The sequence below is a fragment of the Numenius arquata genome, chromosome 1 (genome assembly GCF_964106895.1).
Source record: "Numenius arquata chromosome 1, bNumArq3.hap1.1, whole genome shotgun sequence".
Taxonomy (NCBI): Eukaryota; Metazoa; Chordata; class Aves; order Charadriiformes; family Scolopacidae; genus Numenius; species Numenius arquata.
Window position 1 is genome coordinate 78,201,908 of NC_133576.1, and position 26,108 is coordinate 78,228,015.

Below are 26,108 nucleotides of genomic sequence, written 5' to 3' on the forward strand. Positions count from 1 at the left end.
TCTAAAAAATCCTAGCAGATTGACTTTATTTGCTGTGATCCTAGACAAGTGTAAACAGAGGAGAACAGACTTAGGAATTCATTCTTATATTAAGTTTCAAATGAGGTCTGGATACCAGCATTTTTTCATTACCAATTCTTAAAATTCCACTATGGAGACAAAGAATATTTCTAATTTCCCTGTGGACTGAAAAATTGCCTGTTACCCTCTCACTTTCCCAACAGGACAACAGGAAAACAGTATTTTAAAAATAATAAATCAAGCCTATTTGCCAAGTGGGGACTCCAAAGCCGACTTCCTTCACTCCGAGTTTTCCTGTCAAACAGAGAATAACTATGCAGCCAGTGATACGCGTTCTTAGTAGAGCACATTCTGAAAATCTCACACTTGATATCAGGAACCTGTTGCTTATCCCAGTTGGGTTTGTTTTTTTTGTCCTGTACTGATGTTTCAGTCCCTCTATTCCACCACAAAATACAGAACCAAACAAGAAAAACAGATTTAAATAAATTACACTACGTATTAGAGAAGTTAAATTGTTCTTACTCCCTTTTAAAAGCTCAGTCACGGTCTTGTCCCAGAACAGAAAGCATTACAAAAAAGCAGATACGGTACAGGGCCCAGTATGTCAAATCATTGCAATCAAATCTCCAAGACCAAAATTAATAACGTACCATTAGCAGATGGTGTGAGCTGATTGACTGAGAATTGCAAAGATGCATTCTGATTTGAGTACTGTAGACTTTTCCTTGCAATATTAGCACTTATTTCTGTGTCTTTAAATAGTCTATCAAAATAAAATTCACAGATAACTTCTGCTCGGTGTAGAATTTGACTCATAGATCTTTTAAGGCCAGATGAGACCATTATGATAATGAGCTTTGACCCCCAGTATAACACAGGGCATAGAACTTCACTCAGCAATTCCTCCCTCGGGTCTGCGTCTTCTGTTTGAGGTATACCATCTCCTTTTGAAAGACATCCAGCCTTGATTTATTACTCAAAGTGATGGAAATTCCAGCACATTCCTTGATAAGCTCACCCCTCAGTGAACAACAGCTGCAGTCAGAAAAGGTGCAAGTTTTGTCCTCCTCTGATACTGTTTAGTTTCAGATTTCTTCTCACTATACCTTTCAAAGTTGAATTAAGCTGTCAAGGATCTATACCAGGTTATAGACCATGGCCATGTTTGTTAAGGGATAAAGCTTTCTTTAACTAAATAATGGGGAAAAACCACCTTTTGGGGTACATTGTGCACCTTGTTCAAGGGCGTTAACAGTTCTAAATGGCCCCTTTTTCCAGAACGGAGAAAACCTCTGGAACAAGGAAATGTATGGCCTCTAAACCTTTTCCCAATCCAATGGAGAAATTAAAATATATGTCTTGGCTATGCTATGGCCAGATAGCATGCGTGATATCTCGAGAGGAAGAACTTGTATCTCCAGGTTTTCATCTGATAATGTTCAACGTCTAGCTGGCACCTTCTCTCATCTTCTGCAGGGTGCAAGTTTTTCTGTTGCTGTTATGTTAAGGTGTGTCAGCAAGCAAGATGAACGTAACCTAGGAGTGACCAAACAGTATGTTTGTTTAAGCAAGAGACCCTGCTGGTTGGGCCCTGCTGGTGGTGGGATCTCTGCTGTGGGTCTCAGTGGAGATCATCAGCGATTCATCACCCTAGTGGGAGGGTTAAGCCTGCTCTCTCTGTCTCTCTCTCCAGGCAGTGACATCTAAAAGATGAAACACAACGACTGGTAGCCCTTACCCAGCTCCTGTGCTGGACCAGGGTTTTGCAAAACTTCTCTTGGGGGAACAGTTTGGGGTTTATGGGCATTTTGCTTTCCAGCTCGCTGACTGAAGGACAGGCAGCTGTGCTCAGGTATTTTACTGTGGGGCCAAAACCTGCCAGGATCTAGCCCTGGAGTTTCCTATGCCATTTGTGATTTGCTATGACAAGGACAGACAGAGCGACAGACCTCTCCAGCCACCATCCTGCGTGGACATGGTGTTTCAGGGCCACGAAGGGAAGGAGACCCTGAATGAGAGAGGGACGGAGGGTGGTAACGAGCAGTCCCTTCAGTGAGACAAGTGGAAAGAGTTGCACCGAGGAGGCCCTTTGGAAGGGCCATGTGGTCCCCAGTGCCTCTCCCACCTCCTCCTCCTCCTCAGGCAGGAGGAGGCAGAGTTGCTGCTGCTGCCAATGCGCCAGGATAGAGAGATCTCGGCGCGGGAGGAGATGACGCAAAAGGCAGAGCTCCCCCCAAAAAAGTGTTTCTCCAGGACGAAGATGGCGGCAACTTAGCCCAGGGGCCCAAGATGCCTGTGCCCATCGGGGGCCCCCAGCCAGGCAGTTCCGCCCCGTGCGCCCGGGGACACCGCGCCCGGCGGCAGCAGCGGCGGCAGCCGCAGCCCATTGTCACCAGCAGCGGCGGCGGCCCCGGCAGCCTCCTCCTCCTCTTCCTCTTCCTCCTCCTCCTCTTCAGCATCCTCGGCAGCGCTCCGGGAGCCCTGCAGCAGCGTCTCTCCAGTTAGAGCGGAGGGGGGGAGAGGAGAAAGAGGAGACGGAGACAGCGGTGCAGGCATCTGTGCCGCGGCTCGGGGCTGAGGAAGAGGAGCAACGGCGGCGGCAGGGAGGAAGAGGAGGTGAGGAGCCCTCCCGGAGCCGTCTGTCGGCAGCGGGGGACGCGGCATGCAGCTGTCCGGGGGCAGCGGGCTTTTCTCAGGAGGGAGATGGGGAGCTGCGATCTGACCATGCCTGGGTGAGAGGGGAAAGGACCAGCCGCGCAGCCCCGCCACCACCAACTATCACCACTACTACCACCATCTCCTCTCCCTCCTCCTCTCTCTGCGTTATTGCTCTTATCTTCTCCACGGCACTCCGCGTTGGATGGACTGGGGCTGCTTCGTGTGGTGAGACCAAAGCAGAGCCACCGGCGAAACCGAACAGTATCTCAGAGGAAGAAAAAGAAGAAAGAAAGAAAGAAAGAAGAGGGAGAAAGAGAGAGAGGGCGAGAGTGGAAGACGGAGCGAACGAGCGAGCGAGAGAAGGGAAGGCAGGCAAGAAAATCCCCCCAATCTTTTAAGTCAATGCATATTGTGGTGACACTGGCAAAGGAGCCCTCACGGTGGAGTCGGCAAGGGCTGTGCGTTCCCAAAATATGACCAGGGGTGCTTGGATGTGCAGTCGGCAGTATGATGACGGCTTAAAAATCTGGTTCGCACCCCGGGAGAACGAGAAACCCTTCACGGATTCAGAGAGGGCTCAGAAATGGCGACTGTCCCTGGCATCGCTCTTGTTTTTCACAGTCCTGCTCTCTGATCACTTGTGGTTCTGCGCCGAGGCCAAATTCACGGGGACCGGAGAGAAGGAGCAGCCGCCGCCCGAGAAGCCGGAGCCCGCGGAGCCGGAGCTGCTGGCGGGCATGGGGGAGCCGGCGCCCCCCGCGCCCCGGCTCCTCGCCCCCCCCTCGCCCTCCCTTCCGCCCTCCCCCGGCAGCAGCGGCGGTGGCAGCCGCGGCAGCCGCACCAACGGCACCGAGCCCCAGCACGGCAAGGCTGCTTTCCTGGGGAACTCCACCGCCAGGCCCCTGGAGACGTGCCCTCCCCCGAGCTCCTCGTCCGGGCAGTGCTTCAGCGTGGGGGACGCGGAGGCGGTGTGCCGGCGGCGGGGGGGGCCGGGGCGGCCGCGGGGCGCGGGGCAGAGCCCCGCGCCCGACTGGGACCTGACGGATTTTTACCTTTCCTTTTGTAATTCCTACACACTTTGGGAGTTGTTCGCCGGGTTGTCCAATCCGGACACTTTGAACTGCAGTCTGGATGTGGTGCTGAGGGGGGGAGGCTCCTGCAGCCAGTGCGTCCAGGCTTACCAGCGCTACGACCAGCACGCTCAGGAGAAATACGAAGAGTTTGAGGTTATGCTCCAGAAATATTTACAGTCGGATGAGTACTCGGTGAAATCGTGTCCTGAGGATTGTAAGGTAGGAGCCCCTGCTGTGTTTCCTGTCCCTGGCTGGCGGGCTGGCGTGCCTCCCTCGTCTGTTGTGCCTGCCGTGGTCCCTGTTTTGGCTGCTTCGGTCTCTGCTCCTGGCGCCGGCGGCCGTGGTTTTTAGGGTGCAGTCGGAGCTGCGGCGGGGATCCCCTGTTAGCGCGTTGCTAAAAGGCAGGCAGAGAGAGGGGGAAGGTTGGATTAAAAAAAAAATGCAAAGAAAAATTAAGTGATCCTCGCTCCTCTGGGAGTGCAGCTCTGGATTTTCCCCTCCTCATGAATATGCGATTGGCTCCGGCTCGGCTGCCGGCTTCCAGCGGGCTGGGATGCGGCTTGGCGGCAGGCAGAGACAGGGGCTGCATGCCAATGAGCGGGGACCGGGACGGCAGCCGGGGCCGCCCGACGGCGCTGCCCTACCTGCGGACCCTCCGGGGCCGGCGGGGGCCGGAGCCTGCCGGCCGTTGGCCAAACCCACGGAAGGCACGGCGGGACCGGGGCAGGGGCCGGGGCCGGGGCCGGGGTGGCAGCGGCCGCGGTGTCCAGAGGACGGGCGTCTCGCCCCCCCCGCGGGGACCGGGGGCGCGCACCGGATGGGTTCCGTCGGGCGCTTGGCCCCGGGGGTGGCGGGCAGCGGCGGCGGCAGTGCGCGGGGCGGAGGAGCGGGGAGGTTCCCGGCCGCCTCGGGAGCGTGGAGCGGGACTGTGTCTCCAGGCGCTCTGCCAAAATTTGTGGAGCTTGGAAGAGCTGGAGGACGAGAGTGGATGTCAGTGGGCACCGCGGTGGCCCTTGGTTGGGAAGTGATGGTGACAGCACTTCAATAAGCCGCGGTGGTTTTCTGTGGTGCCGCCGGTGACCGCTCAGAAAGATCCAGAGGATTTTAATTTCCTTTGTTAGAAGAAAAGGTCCCACTTCGGCTGTGTGTAGTTGTTGGCTTCTCTCTACTTTTGCACAAGATTAGTTGGCCTAGGTCTCAAGACAGGAAAGGGCAGAAAAAAGTGTTGTCCTTGGCGCTTAAAATAACTAACTGCATGCTTTTTTCCCCGCTTTGTTTGAGTATTTGTCAAGAGCTGGGCCAGGTGAACGGTTTCTGCCCTGAACTGAATTATCTCCACTACTGTAGCAATACATTAACCAGTCTGAACCAAATCCTGCTTTACCACACAACAGTGCGTACAAATCACTGCTCTGAGCAGAAGGCCTAGCAGTACCTCTGTGCTTTGTAACTTCAGCAGGGCCTTCTGAAATCATTTAATGGTAGCAGTCCATGCCTAAAGAATCCCATTCACCAATAAGTTAGTGCAATCTGCACATATCTTTGCCTCAAAAATCAATCCAGTCCCTCCAGAAGCTGAAATATCCTGTTATCTAATTGGATAAAGTAGGAAAGTTGCTGTATTTATTTTTTCTGGCTAAACTTGACAAAAGTAAAGTAGTCTTATCAGTAATTTTTACTCCACTGTTTCTGGGTTACAAACTGTGTGTGTACGCACTCATTGTATGTATATTGTGTACTCAGTTACTGATAATGTAAACACATTTTATTTCCAGAGTGGATTGGCTAAGTAAAAAGCATAAATTGGATAAGTAAAAAGTGTATCAAATATAAATGTGTCTGCTGCTGTAAGGACATCTTTGCCTTTTCAGTAACTCTTTTACTAGAAACTGACTTGCTGCTCTGTGCTGCCAAACGATCAACATCTACTTGCTTAAAGTGGTTCTTTTTGTATCACAGTTTAGTTTGAACAAACTTTACCACAAAGTGTGCAGTTGCTTTACAGTATATCATGGCGTAAAAGGTGTTGAAAATGAACAGAACAGCAAATGTACACTGCATAACAATTTCCCCTTTGGAGACTGAATAAAGAGTAATACTTTTCTAATGATGGGGGGAAAGTGGTTGACAGTAAAATGGTCGCACGAAACGTGTAAATGAACTAGACAAACGCAGTGCCAATGACCTACAGTTCTCCAGTTTGTAGTGCCGGACGGTACTGTTTGATGTTTTGAGAATTAGGCCAACCAGTCTGTGTTAAAAATGAAGGCTATTTCAGCAGGGAAGAGAAAAAAAGAAACCCAAACAGCAAACCCAAGCCAAGGCTGTTTTCTCTCTCCCTGCGGGGCCGGGCGGGGCGCCGGGCGCTGTCCAGGGTGCTGCACCACAGCGCCCGCAGCCCGCGGCCCGGCTGGGCAGGAGCCGCTCGCCCCGACCCGCGCCCTGGGCCGGTACCTCCGGGTCCCTCCGCAGCTTTTTGGTTCGTCCTGGTGGCTGAGGGAGCCAAGCGACGAGCAGGTCCAGCCGTCCGGTAGCCGCGTGTGGTTGATGTGCTTGTACGTGGTCCACCCTGAAGTATGTACCGGTGAAACTAGAAACACACGGTGAATACTTTTTGACAATTGCGATATTTTGCTGGGCTTTCTGGTGCTTTATACATATTTCATTTACAAAACTCAATCAGGAAGCAGGTTTTTTTTTTTGTGTAAGTAAATATTAATTTTTTGATTGTTGAACATCTAGACAATTCTTAGTTTAAGAATCAGAATAGAAAATAGCTTGGCATCTTAACTATGCATTTTAGGTACACACTGTTTGATTGGTTTATGTGGTGAGCTGCTTTTTCTTTTCTTTTAAACAAAATGATAGAAGTACTGACTTTACTCAATAATCATGTACGTAAGGCCTGGCTTAATACAATGAAAGGCTTGTTAAATGGTCTATTTCTATTTAAGACATCTTTAGTATTCTGGGAGGGCTGCTTCATTTGCAGAAAAAGAGAGTTTTTCATCCAGTTGACCAATTATAACTGAGGGCAAAATCAATAAAATTTACGCTGAACAACAATCAGCCTAAAACTTGTAATTGAGTATTACTTCCCCCTTCTCAAGCTCTCCCCACAGCCCTCACCCATCTGCTCCTCCACCCTCACCCCCCTCCCGCCCCCCCACTCCCACCCCCCGACACAGACAGTTCTCACAGTAAAGAGCAAAAATCACAGGGGTTTCTCAGTCTGGCAAGTTATACCTCACAGAAAGTACTGTTGGTTATAACAAATAGTACATATCAAAATAGTTTTGATGTATAACTCTCAACTTTAGACTTTGCATTTTCATTCCTTTATCTGAAACTGGAAGAAAATGAACTTTACTTTCAAAATATTCTGTGTTCCACTATATATCTCCTGGTCTCTGAAGAATGTTTTAAATAAATTGCTTTGCATTGCAGAGATTTGAAGTCATGAGTTGTTTGGGCTATCACTCCACATTTAGCTATTCCATGTAGGGAGTTTTGGTTTCGGTTTTAATAGTTAAGGATACTCACTCATTTTTTTGAAAAGAATGCCATCCTGTTACTAAGGTTATTAAACTTCTTGTTGAGTTGTATTGGGATTTTTCAACGTTTCATAGAAAATGATGAGAATTTTGAATTTTAGAACATTTGAAAAAATCACTTCATTTTTGATTGTATGAATGGACATGCATATGCATTTTATATTTTTAGGATGTCAGTAGACTTTGCATGTTGTTTAGATGTTCTGGATATTGGTGTAGTCTCACTAAATCCATCTTCAACTTCTTTCTTAAAAAATAACCTCAAAGTCTGATATCTTTATATATTGTTTTCTTGTCTTGATAGTCATATATCAGTAATGGCTAAACAATAAATATAAGTAAGAAAAATACTTGAATGTATTACAACAAGGTGACAAATAAATTGCTGTAACTTCGCTGAATCCCTAAAGTAACCGAGTAACCAAGAATCTGGATCTACATTTCTGGTTTTTCTGCTTTAAATTTAATTTAGATTTAAAAAAAAAAAATATTTACGAAATTTTGCTTTTACACATTATAAAGTAGTGGTTGTATTTACAGAAATTGTTCTTGGCAATATCTAAAGTTTCTTGATTTCCAGAATATCATTTTTATATGCAATGTGACACAGGACTGTATTCAAACAATTAACAGAGAACTATATTGGCTTGACGTTGGAAGACACAGTTCCTTATAATGACTTGTCAGCTTTGTATCAGGGGAAATACTCAATTTCTTATTCTTAAGACAGCAGGCAATCGCTCTGTGGAATAAAAGAAAATTCTGGCTACTTCTGATTAGGAACTGGGTCAAATAACTAAGTAGGACATATAAATGTAAAGGCTTTTAATTTTTTTTTTTTTCTGAGAGATAGAACCTATGTCTTTGTGACAAGTATCAGAGGCCAAGGTTTTCTTGACAGAAATATTTATTAATGTTTGAACAAAACATCAGTTATCATTTTTTGACACAGGTTTCTTTAACCCTGTGAAAGTTGAAAGTGTTTAAAATGGGGCCTTCTTTAGTGATAGTTAAAATATCGAAATATGCAATTCAGGTAAGTGCATTATAATTAAAATAACAAAATAATTCAAAATAAATTTATACCACCTTTTTATATCAACATTACTAAAAAGCAAACTTCAGCTGACATCCTAGGTGCTCAACATGTACACACAAAATTTTTTTTTTTTCTTTTTTCTTTTTTCTTTTTTTTCCACAGGAATTAAATATTATTTAATAACTTCTGATTTGAGATTTATGGTATTGGTATCATAAATATGTAAGAAAATAGCTGAGTAATAATACTACTTAGTTGAAAAACATGCATATCAATAAAGGTTTTCAACATTAAATAGAGATGGTGTAGTTGATAGCAGTATAGAGCTGGTGCTTCTGTTACTAGATAATTTTTTTTTTTTTTTTTTTGATCACAGAGCTGTGTTCAACTACTTTTATTTGAGTAAGAGGATGACTGAAAGCTATTTAAAACAATTAAAATCACATTTGTTCTCATTTATCTGGAAATATCAAAGCTTATATGAATCATGACTTTTCCAAGAACTTTTTCCTAAACAGCATATGTAGTTTAATTAGGGTTTGATTTAAACTCTCAGTTAAGCTGGCAGAAAAGAGCAGATGAGAAATACGAAACCAAAAGCTCAAGTGATAAAAGAACCCTTCTGTTACAAAAGGTCACATAGACCAGCATCTGCCGCAAAGTTAGACATTTCAATTGCACATCTTAATCACACAGTATTTATATTATATGCAAGAGTGATACCTAAGCTAATCAGAAGAAACTCTTACAAATTAAACCTGCAGAAATCTGCACTGATGGTCAATGTCTAATACAAATGGGAAACAAAAACCATTAATTACTGAGCTGCTGCCTTCTCACAATGTGTTGAAATTTAAATATTTTTGTTAAAGCTCTTTTTAAAATGAATGATATGCTATACTAAAAAAAGCCATGATACTTAAATGTACATGTTTTTAAAAGTTTTGTTTAAAATGCTGTGGAACTAATGTGATTTTATAAATTGATGCTTGCACATGTTATTTGTTCAGTTAATTTAAAAAAAGTAGAAGTTGCATTATATTTCAAAACTTCTTTAAGATAAGTATGTGGATGAATTTAGTATCTCTATTCTCGTAATAGTGCACTGGTATATTAATATAAGGAGCAACACTGACTATCTACTAATGAACTTTGTATTTTGGTCTGAAATCCTGATTCAGCAGTCTGTTTCAGTCTCCCGTTTGGAGCTAGATGAATGGCACTTCACTCAGGGAAGACTACACACATGCTTATAGTCATTCAATTGCTTAAATGTTTTGTTGGATCAGGATCAGATCTTTCCTAAAAGAGCAAATTTCCCAGTATGCTCTTTCCAGAAGTGAGTTCACTCGACCTAACTTTTTTAAAAGTTTGCGTCTAGTCGATCACCCAGATATTCATCCCATTGACAGTGTTGATGGGTACTTCTTTCCTGACTTAGGAAAAAAAGGACTATAGATGACTAGCTGAAGTGGATTCCACCCTAGTTCAGCAGCCACCATCTAACACTTCATGATTTCATGGGTCTGCCCTCAACTTTACTTTGTTCACTGGTTCTCCTTGCATCAAACAGTACACTTCACATGCACCTTGCAGAGAATGCAAGAGTCTTGCTCCTTCATTTCATGTTCTTCTAGGAAAAGTAATCAAAATGCAAATTATAGTTCTATTACTTATCCTGCCTAAAAATCATTTGGTCTATACTTAGTAATTTATCACTTCAGTCTTGTATTGTCCATAATGTATTTAGAGCTGTGAATTGCCTAAAAGGGAAAATGTAACTTATAAGCCGATTTCTTAAATATTACTTTTTGATAAGTATCACTCATAATGTGATATCTCAAGGTGTGAATATCATCGCTCACACCTTGAGATATTCAAGGTGAAGCTCGACGAGGCCCTGGGCAACCCCTTCTAGTTGGGGGTGTCCCTGCTGACTGCGGGGAGGTCGGACTAGATGACCTTTGGAGGTCCCTTCCGGCCTGGACCAATCTATGAATCTATGAGTAACACTCCAGAAGACAGAAAAAATAAATACTTCATCTGACAAAAAAAAAAAAAAAAAAAGTAGATGTCCAGTATGGATATCCACATCAAAAATAAAAAATCAGACTCTCTTTGTAGTGAATGGAGATACATGGGTAATTCTAGAGTCTGAGTCAGTTCACAAAAAGCCCACATCTAAAATAGGTCATATGGATTATGCCCTAAAGTACCTATTTTCTGTTCATTGTATTTAAAGAGCACATACTGTTGTTTCATCTCAGATACAAATGCCTCTACTGTGGACCTCTGAAGTCATATTAGATATATCCTAACAAAGTGATTTTTGGTATAAAACGTAAGTTTGGATGAAATTGTGTTCATATGCAGAATTTAACTGGGAGAAAGTTTGTAAAATCCTGCTACTTGTGCTGTCCCATGCCATACTAGTGAAATCACAAGCCTCTCACTTCTTTGATAACTATATTCTGCTGCTGAAGAATGTGTGAGCTATGCAATCTTCTTCTTCGGGATGAGGATAGGAAAGGACCTTGTATGACATAATTATATTTTTATCACTTTTTTGAGAGAGGGGAGGCCAAGAGCTTCTAAATATTACTTCTCCAATTGTTATTTCTATTATTTTTACTGAAAAAACATGCAATAACAATTGTAGGTCACCTTCTTAACAGCAATTTTTACAGATAAATCTGCTACAGATTATTTCTCTTATTCTCCCTTCTCTCTTTGCAAGGAAGGTAGGGTTTTTTTTGGGGTAGAAATGTCAATGTGTGTTAGAATTCCCATATATTACATTGGGTTTCATTTTCTTCCCTTAGACCAAAGGAGAGGGAACTCCCAAGCCTCCCCAATCTCTCTCACTCAAGAGGCACATATTCTTAGACGTTTATGCCACTTTACTAAGATAACCATACTGTACTTTTCTATGTATTTTTCACTGTACTTTTCTCTTGTCAGAACTGTAGAGCAAACATCGCTGAGTGAGAGCGTGTGATAGTTTGGTTTACTTTACAGCATCAATCAGTTAGACAAATACAAATTTAGTGAGACACTAAGGAAAAGCTCTGGCTCGTAGAGAGATTTTATTAATTTGAAGATATGTTAAAAAAAATAAAGACCAAATTTTTGGGGGATTTGTGATCTGACTTTTTCTGCAAACAGGGCAGGTATATGAAAGATGTAGGTCGCTCCTTTAGAACATGCAATTTGAAGAGCTATAGCCAACAAGCTCCCAATCTATGACAAAGAGAACAGGGCATGATGTAAGTGTCTTTGAAGTGAAGTTGATCAACACTTGATATTGTCCCACCCTTCACCTCTTGTCTTTGATGGACAAAGTGGAAAAATACCTGATGGACATGTCTTGAAAGATGTGTTTGAAATTAGAGTGTCCTAAGACCTTTACGGGTGAACCTAGTAGGAGCCTTTCAAGCACTGGTCAAATGCAAACAAACTGTTGGGATGAATGGTAGTGATAAATGCTGAATTGATAAACTTCCAGGAGTTCAATATGAATATCTTGGTCTTTTGAAGTGTCTTGGAGATCCAGATGGTAATGTTCACCTTTCATATAGACTGATGTTGAGTCATCATTCAGAGATTTCATCATGAGAAGACAACTCGCTGATTAAAAAGAGTAGCAAAGATGATCTGAACTTTGTTGAAGTTATCAACAAACAATGTTTCGGTCCAGGCTTTTAGAAATTCTGCAGCAGTTTGGCAGTCATTATGGATGTTTTAAATGATTTCAGTGAAATTAGGGAGAAACTGTACCTGAGAGATTGCAAATTTAAAAAAAGTCCAAATTTTCACTTTTGGGATAAGACAGGGGCATTGTTATGGTTTGTTTTTGTTTGTTTGTTTGGATTGTTTTTGTTTTTGTTTTTTTTTGTTGTTGTTGTTGTTTTTTTTTTGTTTGTTTTTGTTTTTGTTTTTGTTTTTGTTTTTTTATGTTACAATTTAGGCAAGTTCCTTAGTCAAGGAATTATACTTTCAAGTTTATCCATTATAAAATCTGAAAAAGAAAAAAAAAATGTAGTTATGTTATTTTTGTATTGTGGAATGTGCAATATATTGTAGTTTTCAGGAGATATTTTCCACGGAGCAAATATGATCTCTAGAATGCTTTTAAAATGCATGTTTAATACTTGCTAATCCTCTGCATGTTAGATTAGACATTGCCTTCAATTTACCTGAATGCTTATGTAAATGGTATCTTGGGCTTGTCAACACAGTTCATCTCTGTAAAACATCACAATACAGCATCTTTATTACATTTTAAAGATATTAGCAATCTAGAACCAGAGGACATTCTTTATTAAAGGGAAGAAGGAAAGATGAATTGTCTGCGATATTTAGGAAAAGTGTTTTTTTCTTATTTTATTCATTCTTTTAGGAGAATAAGAGAGTTTCCAGAGTTTGTTGATTGATGGTTTGCTGATTGTTGCTCTACATTGGTTAGTTTGCTAAGACTTTGAGCAACCCTTAAATGCTTTAAAATATATATTAATAGTTAAATATATATCTTGCAGATTTCTTTGTGTAGTAATAGACAACTAAATATAAACATTTATTTATGTACACGTATTCTTCATGAGCATCAGTACAACAGGCAGAAAAATCTTTTGCTAGTATGGAAAGTTTATTCTTAACTCATATTAGGTGATAGTTGATTTATTGTGCTCACAATTCAAGAAAAAAAATATTTATTAGTATGACTTCATCATTTAGAGGGGTACCTTTATTGTTGTTAGAGCTACAGTTACATTTTCCAAGGTACTAAAATGATCTCTGCTGAGACAAATTTTTGTATTTGTGTACATGCACACTGGATTGAAAAATAGACACTCTTTAAAATAAAGCCCAGCTTGTAGAAAGACAACAAAAGATAGCAAATATGCAATAAAATTTATTTTTTAGGCTAGTTGTATTGTGGGATAAATAATACAAGTATATATTTAAAAAAAATGTACTTACAAAAACCAGATGTTCTTTAAAATAAAGCCCAGCTTCTAGAAGAAGAACCTAAATAGCAAATATACAATAAAATTTATTTTTTTAGGCTATTTTTCTTGTGGGATAAACAATACAAGTATATATTTTTAAAAAATGTACTTAAAATATTACATGCAAATTTGCCATGAGTACTCTTTAATATTATCTTCACATATGATACTTGTTGAAACTGGGTTTCTGTATAGAAGAGCTTTAGGTTAATAAGAACATTTCATTTATTCACAGTTGCAAGTAAAAATGCTTGTGTATTCAAAGATTTACAACTGATTTTTAAAAGAAGATCATATCATGGTGAAACCTAGTATAGCATATCTCACTTTAATTCTTTTAAAAATATTAGAAAACTTTAAGTTTCAAAATGATAAAAATAGAATCATGTATGTCACTCATAGTCTTTTTTTTATTAAAACAAGCTAAAAATAATCCACAATCTATGCTTTGGTAAAGACTAAAACCTCTGGAAATTTTCAAGAGAAATATTACCATAATACTTCTTGTTAGTCAATTCCTTAAGCAAGTTTCAGGTGGTTTTCCAGTGGGATGTGTCTGTACTGATTCCAGCCATGTAAAGTCAGGCACATAGTGTAATCAGTGGAGAAAGATCCATGTCATCAGAGCCTAATTCACTGAGCTTTTTATTATTAAGTATTCCAAATGCATCTATTTTGGAATAATACACGTTTTATATCCCTGTAAGTACAAGAACATCCTTTCATATTTTTCCTTTCAGACTATGTTCAAGCTGTTAATATTATGGTATAGTGCTTTAAAGTGAGACTGGACAGTTTTGAGAATAAGAAAGTTTTTATAGAAGGGAAGAAATATGGGATGCCCCAGCATGTGCTGCCTGGAACGTGGAGGTTCTGCCTCCTCAGCTACACAGCTGGAGCAGGGCCAGGGCTGAGGATATATGGGGATTAGATTCTACTGGCTTGAGGTTCTGCACTTAGAAAAAGAAGCAAAACAAAAACATAGCCAAGATCCCGTGGGATGACTTTTAAAATTCTTCATGCATTCAGAGATGAGAGGTGTTCATTTCTAGTCCCATTCTGCTGGGGAGTTAAAAGTCTTCCTGTAAATGTTTCTACTCAGAACCTGCCAGAACTTGTATGAGTATTGTGAAGTAGGAGTTTCTGAACAAGGTACATTTGAAATATTAGCCAAATTATCTTAAAAGCAGAGTTATTTTATTTTTTTTTTCTTCTATGCTTTCTGATATAACAATCCTTGGGGTAATGACCCCTATTATAAACCAAGCTTAGCTAACAAGATACAGTGTATCACTGGAGTTCAGGAAATGAGGCTTGCTGTTTTATATCCCAATTCAGTTAGAAGTACATTATGGTTTTTTGTCTCTATTTAAATCTTATAAATGTTAAATCTGAATCTTATAAATATATGTTTTTTGCAACCTCACTATATTAACAAAATTAAATCATTAGCTTTTCAAAATTTAGCAGCTGAGATTGATTCCTGGGATGTGAACTGGGTACGTGCACTGTGAGCCAATCTTTATATGACAGATGTGAATTTAAAATATTGTTTTATTTTCATTTGTAAATATAGACCAATTTTATTTAGTTAGGAATTTATAATGACATAAACCAGGACTAACTCCATTGAAATCAATGGCTTTACTTAAATGTAATACTGCTGGGAGAGCGGAAGGAGGCACATGATATACTTTAGAACTCAAATATATGAAATCAAAGGGACAGATTTGACACAGACTGATTTGCTTTACAAACCTTGTTACGAAAAGCAATATGCAGAGTGCTTTAAATGCGCATTTCCTTGTCTTTGACTGATGTTACTAATTTGTTATTGTTGTCAGATTAATGTTTTTTTCTCCTTTGTTGTACTTGGTCTTGATCCCATTCTCTTATTCTATTGATTTTTCAGACACACTGTAGAAAAATATTATGAGCTTAACTTGTTCAGCTATCCAGGAGGGGAAAACCTTGAACACAGCAAAGCAGAATTAATTTGCCTTTTCCAGCCCAGATTGTAGGTCATCCACTAGGTTTAAAGGGAGAGATGCTGATCAGTAGTATTGTTAGTTTAAATCCAGAGAAGTTGATTTGATTGCTATAAAGACACTCTGTATTTACTCAAGTATAAATACAGTTAGAATTTAAGCATAAATTGAAGAATTGATCAGGTAATGGAAGTTTTGCTCTGTGGTACATTTCAACACTCACAAAAAAGGTAGTAATTTTAACAATGACTCATCTTAAATAAAAATTACAGGTATTATACACACACATATATGTGTGATATATATGTATGTATATGCCTTACAAGAGGTGCAACAAGGAAATTACTGAAGTAGGATCAAGAATTTTGGAGAGGCCGGGATGATCCTGAAGTAGAGTCCTATGGAAATCCTTGAAATGTCCTGGCTTCTTTAAAATTAAGAAGTAGCTTAGGAAGTAAAGAAAAATGTAACAATTGTTTCTAAATGGTCTTTTCCTTTTTTTGCAGTCACTGATGTGTTTATTTTCTCATTGATCTGGAAATGTAAATTACTTGGAGTATTTTCTTCCTTTAATCAAGAGTTCAGAATGCCCAACAGTATATGTGGAATACACAAGCACCAATTGCCAATGTCACAGCCAGGATGCCCACTAAACTTGTTTTACACTGGTCTTTGCAACTCCTTTGTGGAGACCCTCTGTGTGTTTGGACTGAAGTTTGGATTACTGGTGGGAACAAAATCACCTAAAACTCAATGTATCTCTGCTGCATAATATTAATAGATTATAGAAGAAGTTATCTCAAATGTTCTATTTGTTTACTTGGAATATTTTAGATTATTTTTGTTTCTGCTTGTTTATTTGCACATTAGATAATAAGTTTCTTTATTTGTTTATGTGGGTTTTTTTAAGACCAGGATCTTTGGATCTTTTGATTGCTGTGATTATCTGCAAAATCAGATTTTTGTTACTGTTGGATCATCTGAGGTTTTGGTTGGGTTTTTTTTTTTGAATATTGTAAAGGGCAGAATTATGTTAGCTTGTGCAATAGAAGCATGAATTTCAGTTACTTCTGTTTATTTAAACCTTTTTTGCAGTTTCCTGTATGCTTACAGCTGTTTTTTTCCATCACTGGAGAAAAATTCCTCTTTAAATATTGGTATGAATGTAAATATTTATAGGTTTTTTTTTTTTTTTTCTCATAGTTTTAATGTAGGCCTGATTTGAAAAGAGCTGGTATTTGGGGTGGAAGAGATCTTTTCTCCTTTTATAGTTGTTTAGATCTGCAAGAGGAGGAGATGATATGTTTTGCAACTTGCAGGAAATATTTACATCTCAGAATTTTACCAAAAATCATGACTGGCAGGGAAAATCAGCAGGCTCACAGGGAGGAATAAGAGACCTGTGAACATCAATAAGCTTTTTAGGGGTTGCTCTAAATTTGGGGTCCTGTGTACAGAATGGGAAATGGAAATTAAAGTATATATCAAAAAAGAGATATTTAAAATAATTTCGTTATATGTTTGAAAGAGAAGCAAAAAGGCTGAAAGTGTTTTGTTTTGTCTTGGTTTGGTTTTTTTTTCCTGCAAGTAATGGTACTATTGGGGAAGTCAAATATTACAGTAATTCAGCAATGCAGGGGCCCCATAACACACAGTGCGCAACAAGGTGCACCTATTACGTTCCTTAAAGGGCTGATCCTGCTTCAAATTCTCTTCTTCACTTTGAGTCTTAAGAGAGTTAAAACCCAACTATTTATTTCTTACAGAGCCCGTACACAGTTGGGCACGCGGTTCACAAATCTCAAGGGCTTGAACTGTGTACAGGCAGCTGCCCTGAGGCTGTGTCTCCATCAGTATTTTAGTTCAGGTCAGGGGTGTGCTTTTAAAACAAACCTCCTACTCGCTCCCTCTCCCACTCTTACTGCATCTTGATTCATGTCACGAAGCAATCTGGGAGCACACAAACTGGATTGCTTTCTGCTGAAAGTACAGGGGAAGAAGTGCCCCAGGAGTGCATCTGATGAGTTGCAGGCACTAAAAGACACGCAGCCTGTAGAATCATAGAATAGTTTGGGTTGGAAGGGACCTTTAAAGGTCATCTAGTCCAACCCACCTGCAATGAGCAGGGACATCTTCAACTAGATCAAGTTGCTCAGAGCCCTGTCCAACCTGACCTTCAACATTTCCGGGGATGGGACATCTACCACCTCTCTGTGCCAGTGTTTCACCACTCTCATTGTAAAAAATTCTTTTTTATATCTAGTCTAAATCTACCCTCCTTTCCTTTTTTTAGTTTAAAACCATTACCCCTTGTCCTATCACAACAGGCCCTGCTAAACAGGTTGTCCCCATCTTTCTTATAGACTCCCTCTAGGTACTGGAAGGCTACTATGAGGTCTCCGCGGAGCGTTCTCTTCTCCAGGCTGAACAACCCCAACTCTCTCAGCCTTTCCTCATAGGAAAGGTGTTCCATCCCTCTGATCATTTTTTGCGGCCCTCCTGTGGACTCACTCCATCAGGTCCATGTCTTTCCTGAGCTGAGGGCTCCAGAGCTAGACACAGTACTCCAGGTGGGGTCTCACGAGAGCAGAGCAGAGGGGCAGAATCACCTTCCGTGGCCTGCTGGCCATGCTTCTTTTGATGAAGCCCAGGATACAGTTCTCTTTCTTGACCTTCCTTTCCTGGCTGACATACCTGTAGAAGTCCTTATTATTATTCTTTGCTCCAGCTGCACCTTGAGCTTCCTGCCCCCATCTCTACACAACTGGGCACTCTTCCCAGGGTACCTGTTCCTGCCTGTGCATTTCCTTCTTGCCCTTTAGTTTGACCAGTAGATCTCGACTCCTTTCCTGCTTTCTTACACCTGAAGATCGAGAACTCTGGCGCTCTATGGAAAACATCCTTAAAGATCTGACAGCTCTGTTCTGCTCCCTTGTCCCTTAGGACAGTTTCCCAGGGGGTCCTATTGACTAACTTCTTGAAGAGATGGAATTCTGTTTTCCTAAAATTCAGGGTCCTGACTTTACTGACTTTTATCCTCGCCTGACTTATATCCCTCAGGACTGTGAACTCCACCAGTGCATGATCACTGCAGCCCAGGCTGCCTCCAATCTTGATGTCACCAGTTTCCTCACTTGAGTTGGTGACCATCAGGTCCAGTATCATATCTCTTCTCGTAGGGCTGTCTATTACCTGGCTTAAGAAGTTATCCCCAATGCACTCCACGAGTCTCCTGGATTGCCTACAGCTTGCCATGCTGTTTTCCAGCAGATGTCAGGGCGGTTGAAGTCCCTCAGCAGGACAAGAGCCTGCAAGCGCGAAGCCTCCTGTAGCTGGAATAAGAAGGCTTTGTCAATGGGGTCCCCTTGATCAGGCGGCCTGTAGTAGACACCAAACACAAGGTTCCCTTTGTTGCCTCAGTCTCTAATTCTTACCCATAAGCTTTCAACTTGCTTGTGGCTGTTCTTCAGAGACAGCTCTTCGCACTCTATTCATTTCTTGATGTAGAGGGCAACGCCTCTGCCCTTCTTTCCTTGCCTGTCCCTTCTGAACAGCTTGTAGCCATTGATAGCCGCACTCCAGTCATGAGATTCATCCTTTCTGTAACGGCAACTAGGTCATAGCATTCTAGCAGCATGGTGGCTTCCAACTCCTGTTTGTTGCCCATGCTGCGTGAATTGGTGTAGAGGCACTTCAACTGGGCTGTCAGCTGTGTCAAACTTCTTAGAGGAACACCCCTTAATTCCTTTGGGGTGTTTCACTGGCATTTCTCTCTTGATTCCTATTGCCTCAGGATCCCTCGTTCCTCTCTGGAAGACTTCAATTGTGCTTCAGTGTAGCCAGCATGTCTCAGAGCAACAAGCTGCGGGCCCCCTCCCTCTAGCACCCCGTCCCTCTAACCTTGGTGTCCCTTCCCACTGCTTGTCATGAGCAAGCCTGATATTGTCCCCCTGCCCTTTTGTGCCAGGTTTAAAGCTCTATCAATGAGCCCTGCCAGCTTGTGAGCAAAGACTCTCTTCCTCCTTTGAGAAAGGTGAATTCCATCTGATGTCAGCAAATGTTGTGCTGTGTTGGCCACCCCATTAATGAACACGATTATAGGATTAGGGTTAGTCCTACAATTCAGGCTTAGATTTTAGTTAGTCCTATAACTAGGCCTTTTTCTTCCTTCTGGGAAGGAAAAAACTATGAAACATATATAATGTGGATGCCAGGCTCTCAGCACTGTTTCAGTCTATGGAGGGTTTCTACAGAGCCATGCTCCTTTTTAATATTCACATAGGCGTAGCTAAAGAGGCTGAAATTCAGCCCTCCCCTAGAGATAATTCCCAAAGTATCTCAGAAATTTCTTCAGGACTGCAGCTCAGGGCCCTGAGCCGAAACTCTGAAATGATTCAGTGCACCTGGCTCTGTATAATCATGGTACTGGTGACCATCTATTATTCTTTCTTTTTTTTTTTTTTTTTTTTTTTTTTTTGTAGTTTTTTTTTTGTAGTTTTTTTTCCCTCCATCTTCTGCTGGCATGCCTATGGAGGTGATGCACTGCATGGTGCAGATTTTTGCTCTTTGCCTTCCCTGCAGCTGCCAAGGCTCTGTGCAGCAGAACCACTGAAGCCTCTGCTGCATTTTGGGCTCCGGGCTGGCTCTGCCCTCACTGTGGAATTCACAGCACCTTTCCAGGGCCTGGACCTAAGGCTGAACAAACCTTTCAGGGCTTCTTTATGGCAATTCTGGAGTTTTTAGCTTCAGATGTAGAAATATCTAAGCAACCCTGAAAATGAAACATTTGTGTGGGGAGGGAGGGAAATTGGCAGGAAAGGAGCAAGTCTGACCTTCCTTCATAAAATACTGCCCTCCTTATCTTCTAACTTATTTTATTGTTTCCTACTAGAAGAAGAAAATATTACGGGGCAGTGTTCAGTCTGGATTTTGGGTAACCACTGAACTGACAACCAGATACACAGGAAAGGCTAAGTAACTTATTTTCTTTTTTAGTTATTCCATTTTCTGTATACCTGTGAAGACTTCATTTTCTTTAGCTTTTTCAGGATTGAAGAAAAATCTGTATCTATGCTATAGATGGATACTATTTTTCTTCACAGAGTAAAGCTTTTTTCTTCGAAAGATTAAAAAATGTACTGTGTAGTTCTGTGGAAAATATAACACTAGAAGAACGTTGCCTTGCTGATAGAATATTTGTTGTTTGTATGGGGAACTACTGCCTTTCTGATATTTGTTATTTAAGCATTTTTATTGCAATACTGCAAGTAATTACAGGTGATTATTGCTTTTGAACCCTGAAAATTCATGCCATGTATTGAGTTGCTTTTAAGTAAGAAAATTAGTTCTAGAGGTCATGGTCGACCGGGTTCCAATAGAAACAATGTTCCTGAAGATCCATGGGGCTTAATGTTTTTAGCCTTTGGTAACCACCAGGAAGCTTTCTTACCCTTTTCCCAACTCAAAACCCCAGTGGGACTAAAAAGAGACAAGAAGAGTGATTTACTGGCCTAGCAAAAATGGATAAAGAAATCATTTGCTGAAATACTATCAGTGTGTGTGATTGACTGAAACATCAGGGGGTGATCAGCACTGATTCACCACCAGATGCTACTGAGCTGACCAGGAACTGCAAGTGAGACCAACGAGCAGAGGCAGGACATTGTCCTGCCAGCGGGAAAAGCAGTCAGAGTGGCAGGCAGCCAAAACTGCAGATGTTTGACTTAGGTCATCATAAGAGTAGCTAGACAAAATATTTGTATAAGGCTTCAGTTGGATGTATCTCAGATTATACTTACATTGCTTTATCCTGAAGCCTGAAGGAGCTGATACTGAAGAATCAGAAAACCAAAGAGAGTCTATTTTTGGTAAGCAGAATATAGGAACTGACATACTGCACTGCTCAGTGATCTGTTTGGTGTCATGTCCTATCTCTGGGAATAAGCTTGGGACTAAAATGAATGCTACATCAGACAGAAAATCATTTGCTGTGTTGCAAAGTTTCTTCTTAACTCATATTAGGCAGTAGTCAATTTATCATGCTTATGATTCAAGCTAACTCTTTTCCATATACTTTTCTATTAGTATAATTTAATGCTTGAAGGGGTATCTTATTGTTAGAGATAAATTTCATTTTCAAAGACACTTAGAATGGTATTTAAAATTCTAAGTTTCTCTAAATGTGTGGCAAACCCATCAAATTTTCATCAAAGTTTGGTTCTTGCTATGTTTCATGCATTAGTTCTGTTGGTTCTTTGTAATAATTACAATAAGATTTCTGTTCTTATAGTTCTTACTGGACTTTTTCGTAGCTATAGGATTTATTTTCTGATATCTAGTGGTAAATTGTTGGATGAAAGTAGGGACTAGGGTAGAAGGACAGGATTATATTTTTGTGAATTATATTAAAGTGGTATAACCAAACTAGTAATCAAACCCAGAAAAAATAGAATTTTGAATATATTGAAATACTAGTGGAAGGATTTGCTGCTTATATGCCCCTTGCAGATACAGGTTTTGGGCTGTATTAATGGCTACTGACTGACAAAGGCACTAAGTGCAGTTTCTTGCATGACAGAGAAGGATTTTGTTTGTGTATTGTGCACACAAACGAGAAGAACATCTGTACATCTGCTGTAATACAAGAGTTTCTCTGCAGCTGCGACACATTACAGTGTAGGCTTTTACCTATGATTCTTGGCAAAAAGAACTCATGTAACAAGTCCTCATGCATTAACCTTTTGCTATTAGCAATTTCTCAGAGAGTTTTTCACATGTTACTATTTACCTACAATAAGACTCTAAAGGACGCTTTGCTATGAGGCAGCCAGGGTTGTGCTAAACATATTTCCAATTCATGCCAACCATTGACAAAGATGACAATTTAAAATATCTTTTAGGACATAGCCATTATTTTCCCTTTATTGTTCACCACTAGCTAGCTTTTTCTCTTCTCCCTTCCTCAAGCTGTCTACTAAACTAACCTCTCCTGATACGTTTGACTGTGGGTCTTTGATATAGTAATATGCTGTACTCAGGATAGTTTTCTGAAAGGGGAAATGAAAGATGGGTATCCATGACAGCAGACTTGCAACTGAAAAGTGTAGTTTATGGTGTATAGAAGTTGGGATGAAAATAAGCTGTGTGCCCGTGAAACAGTAGAGGGTAACCACAGAGGTGGCTTGACTTTTCATTTATTGTTTGCATTGGTTTGATTCCAGCCTGCTTTATAGAACAGAGCACTTCACTGTGAAGAACTTTCATGTATAAATCCACAGAAAAATCAAAGTCCTTCATTAAAACGGTGTTACCTTTGGGCTTGGTATTGTCAGACATGGAGTTCCATCTGTTTAGTTTAAATGAAAAATCAAAAATATTTGTCTGTTTTAAATATGTAGTTTTCAGGTTTGCTGAATTCTTCATTTGTCCTATGAAGAGAGATAAGTAGTTATATAATTTACTTTATTCATGATTTACTTTTACTTATTCATTATTTCTTTTTAGTCTCTTCCTTTAGAGATGTTAGGCTTCTCCCCTAGATAAAAAAATCTTAGCCTTCATGATCACTGTATCAGTACTCTTTCCTTTTCCTCTTTTTCTTGACAATGTCTTTATTTGAGATCGTGGTTGGTCCCAGAGGAGTGTTTTCACTGATCTGTGCATATCAAGAGGCTTTTCCTCCACATCAGTGGTCATACTGAGTTTTTAATTCTAGACGAAGTGTTTCATATGGTTCTTTCCAGTGTGCATCTATTAGACTTGGCAGCGCTGGATTCCATCTGCCATTGTTTCCCCTTTCACTGAGCTCTCTTAAGCGACCCAAAAGCTCCTTGGCCTGCTTTGGCCTTGATTAATCTAAGACTTGTTGTGTCACATGTAAACATTTCCATCTTATTGCTAGTCCCATTTCCAGATGATTAATAAATAGATTAAACACTCCTAGTGAAGAACCTGGGGCACCCTGCTGTTAACCTTTAGCCACATGGAGCAGTGACCATTAATAAATGTATTCTGCTTTTGTATTCTGCTTTTTGTAGTTGGTTTCTAATCAATGACAATGCTTTACTTCTTGGCCCGTGATTACTTAGTTTCTCTAACAGCCTTTTGTGGAAGCATTCTCAAGGGCTCTTTGAAAGTCCAGAAAAAATGTATTAACCAGTTCTCTCTTATCTGCTATTTATTAATATGCCAAAGAATTCTAATAGATTAGGGAGATGTGTGAGGCATTAAGGCTTCTAACTTTAATCCAAATATTTAACACTTTTATTTTTAATTGGTACCTCAGTTAGTGTACTTATTACTGCAGTACTATGTGTGTGGACCTATTTGAATTCTTCCTCGGTTTCTCTCAGTAGTTACATGAAGATGACCGGCTCTCCTGCATGGTTCAGTATACATGCTGGTTTCAATGTGAGACTGATAATTGTGGATTTTTTTTTGATTGGTCTTAAATTACTTTGGGACCCTTGAGTAAACAGTATCCCACTCTTGGAATACATTGATCTCTTTTTTATTGATTTGTTCCAGCTGTTCCTCTTATCATATATGAATTGTCAAAAGCTCCTTATCTTTGCTTGAAAAGGCTGGTATCTCCTCAGTGTTCTCTAAGACAAAAAAAAAAAAAAAAAAGATGTAAAAAGTAATTTGCTTTCTCTTCTATATTCTTATCTTGTCCAGTTTCTCCTTTAACTTCTTGAAAGGCTAATCATCTTGCAGTTTTGCAAGAGCCATATATTTTATACCTATTTACTCCATATATTCCCATTTAGCCATCCCACTTCCCTATTAAGATGTGCTTGTCACCGTTTATGCATCTTGAAGACCATAAGTGTTCTGTGCCCGGGACACTGACAAATCCACAAATAGCTTACATGTAGCAGTCCCAAAAGTAACCAGGATATTCCTTGTTCAAAGGTCTGATTGGGTAGAAGTCTGTTTTTATTTTTTTTTAAACTCTGTGTTACTTGGAAGGGAGAGTAACAAGTTTTTCTCTAAGAAAGGGTGCAGAAGTGGGGCTATGTGTGATGGGTCATGCAACACGGTCATAGGCTGAAAAGGAATAACAGGGTGAATTTACATTCTGATGAGTAATCCAGGACAAAAGAGAATCCTGGAATTTTTTACTGAGATACTGTTTCCAAGTAACCTTTTTTCCAAGTCCTTTCCTTCCTGGATGTGTTGCAACATCTATGCACGCACATACCTCATTTTCTGAGGTGCTGCTTTTTAAAACCACTGTAATATGCATGGTTTCTGCACCTAACAAACAGCACTTTGTAAAAAAACCCTTCCTGCCAAAAAAAAACAAACTGGGGAATGCCATTCTTCACCATTTGTATAATTGACTGATAGCTGGAGAACTCAGCTAAGACGTAGGGAATTTGCCGGTGTACGTTCAGTGCCTTCCACAGCTTGAAGATATTCAAAGTCACTTGAACATACTGAAGCAGTAGCAATAGCATCAAGTGGAAGTCGATGGGTTTTGGATGAGAATTATTTAGCGGTAAGTTGCTCTGTCTTCAATAATTATTTTGTTTTGTTTTGGTTTGTTTTGTTTTGTTGTTGTTTGTTTTTGTTTGTTTGTTTGTTTTGTTTTTTTTTTTTCCCTCCATATATCCAAATTTCCAGTTAGATTTTGCTGTGAACTCTTTTTAGTATGGCTACTACTACTACTAATTCTCAAAGTATTTTGATAGAAAATCTCTAATCACTTCTGTTGAATTATTTTTTGTCACATATGTCTCAGATAGCTCCTTCACCTCATATAAAACTCTTCTGCTGGTGCTGCACAGGAGTCCTCATCCTCCAAGCAAAGAAAGAGGTTCTTATGCTACAAGTGTGAAGTAACTACTCAACCTCTCCTAGCTATCCCATTAGTGATTTTAGACTTTGGACAGAATAATAGTGGAACGGTTAGCCTGTTTGAATTCTCATCTGAGCAAACCTACCTCAAGATATGCACTCCAGAGAATGTTTTAACCCATTAAAGGTTACAAGGTTTGAAAACTTTACCAAAGTTATATATGCAGCAAAAGACCTAGAGGAACTTTTGCCTCAGTAGTAGCTTCTTCTGGGTCTTCTAGCATACACAAGTGCCTGTTACAAACACCAAAATATGCTCAGTGGGTACAGGGTACATCTCATTTCCCTCTAGGGATGTTTTACAGTGATGGAAATAGTATCTGTTCTCTATTCTGCTCTCAAAAGCATCCAAGTAGGAAGTGCCTAGAAGGATACTCTCAGGAAAAAGTGTCCAAGGGAAATTAAGAGAAACGACCTGGCATTCAGAGGCACTAAGCACTCATATCCTGAGTTAGGATACAAATTAGGATCTAATTTCTATCACGTGGAAAAAGTTAACACAGGAAGAAGTGCTTTTTAATGCACACAAGACAGATCAATGTACTTGGTAGGAAATAATGTAGTCCTTTTACAATACAGATGACTAAAATGAAGCAGAATATGAAATATTTGTTCAGAATTCTTGATATTTGTCATTGATAATTCTGGATACTTCTGTAAGATCTTCTTACTGCCATGATAAAGAATAAAGCAGTCTATAGTATCATTAAGGTGGGCTTTGTTGTGTTTTTTTAAAAATTTTTTTTACATACAACACAAAGAGGTTATCAAGACAACCTACAGGAAAATCATTGTCTTTACTACTGGTGGCTAATCTAAAGATTTTTCTAATACAATGAACTTAACATTCACAGCCAGGTGCAGTAGTTACCTCTCTTTATGTGAGAAACAACATACTGTGT

The 26,108-nt window shown here is 40.4% G+C and overlaps 1 protein-coding gene across 1 annotated transcript in view; it reads left to right on the forward strand.

Moving 5' to 3' along the window:
* Positions 1–3,155: 3,155 nt before the first annotated feature.
* NALF1 (NALCN channel auxiliary factor 1) overlaps positions 3,156–26,108 on the forward strand; it is a 488,181-nt gene continuing 465,228 nt past the window's right edge. Inside the window, exon 1 of the mRNA XM_074167360.1 lies at positions 3,156–3,974. Within this exon, the coding sequence (XP_074023461.1) occupies positions 3,156–3,974 (819 nt within the window). The remainder of the gene's footprint in view (positions 3,975–26,108) is intronic.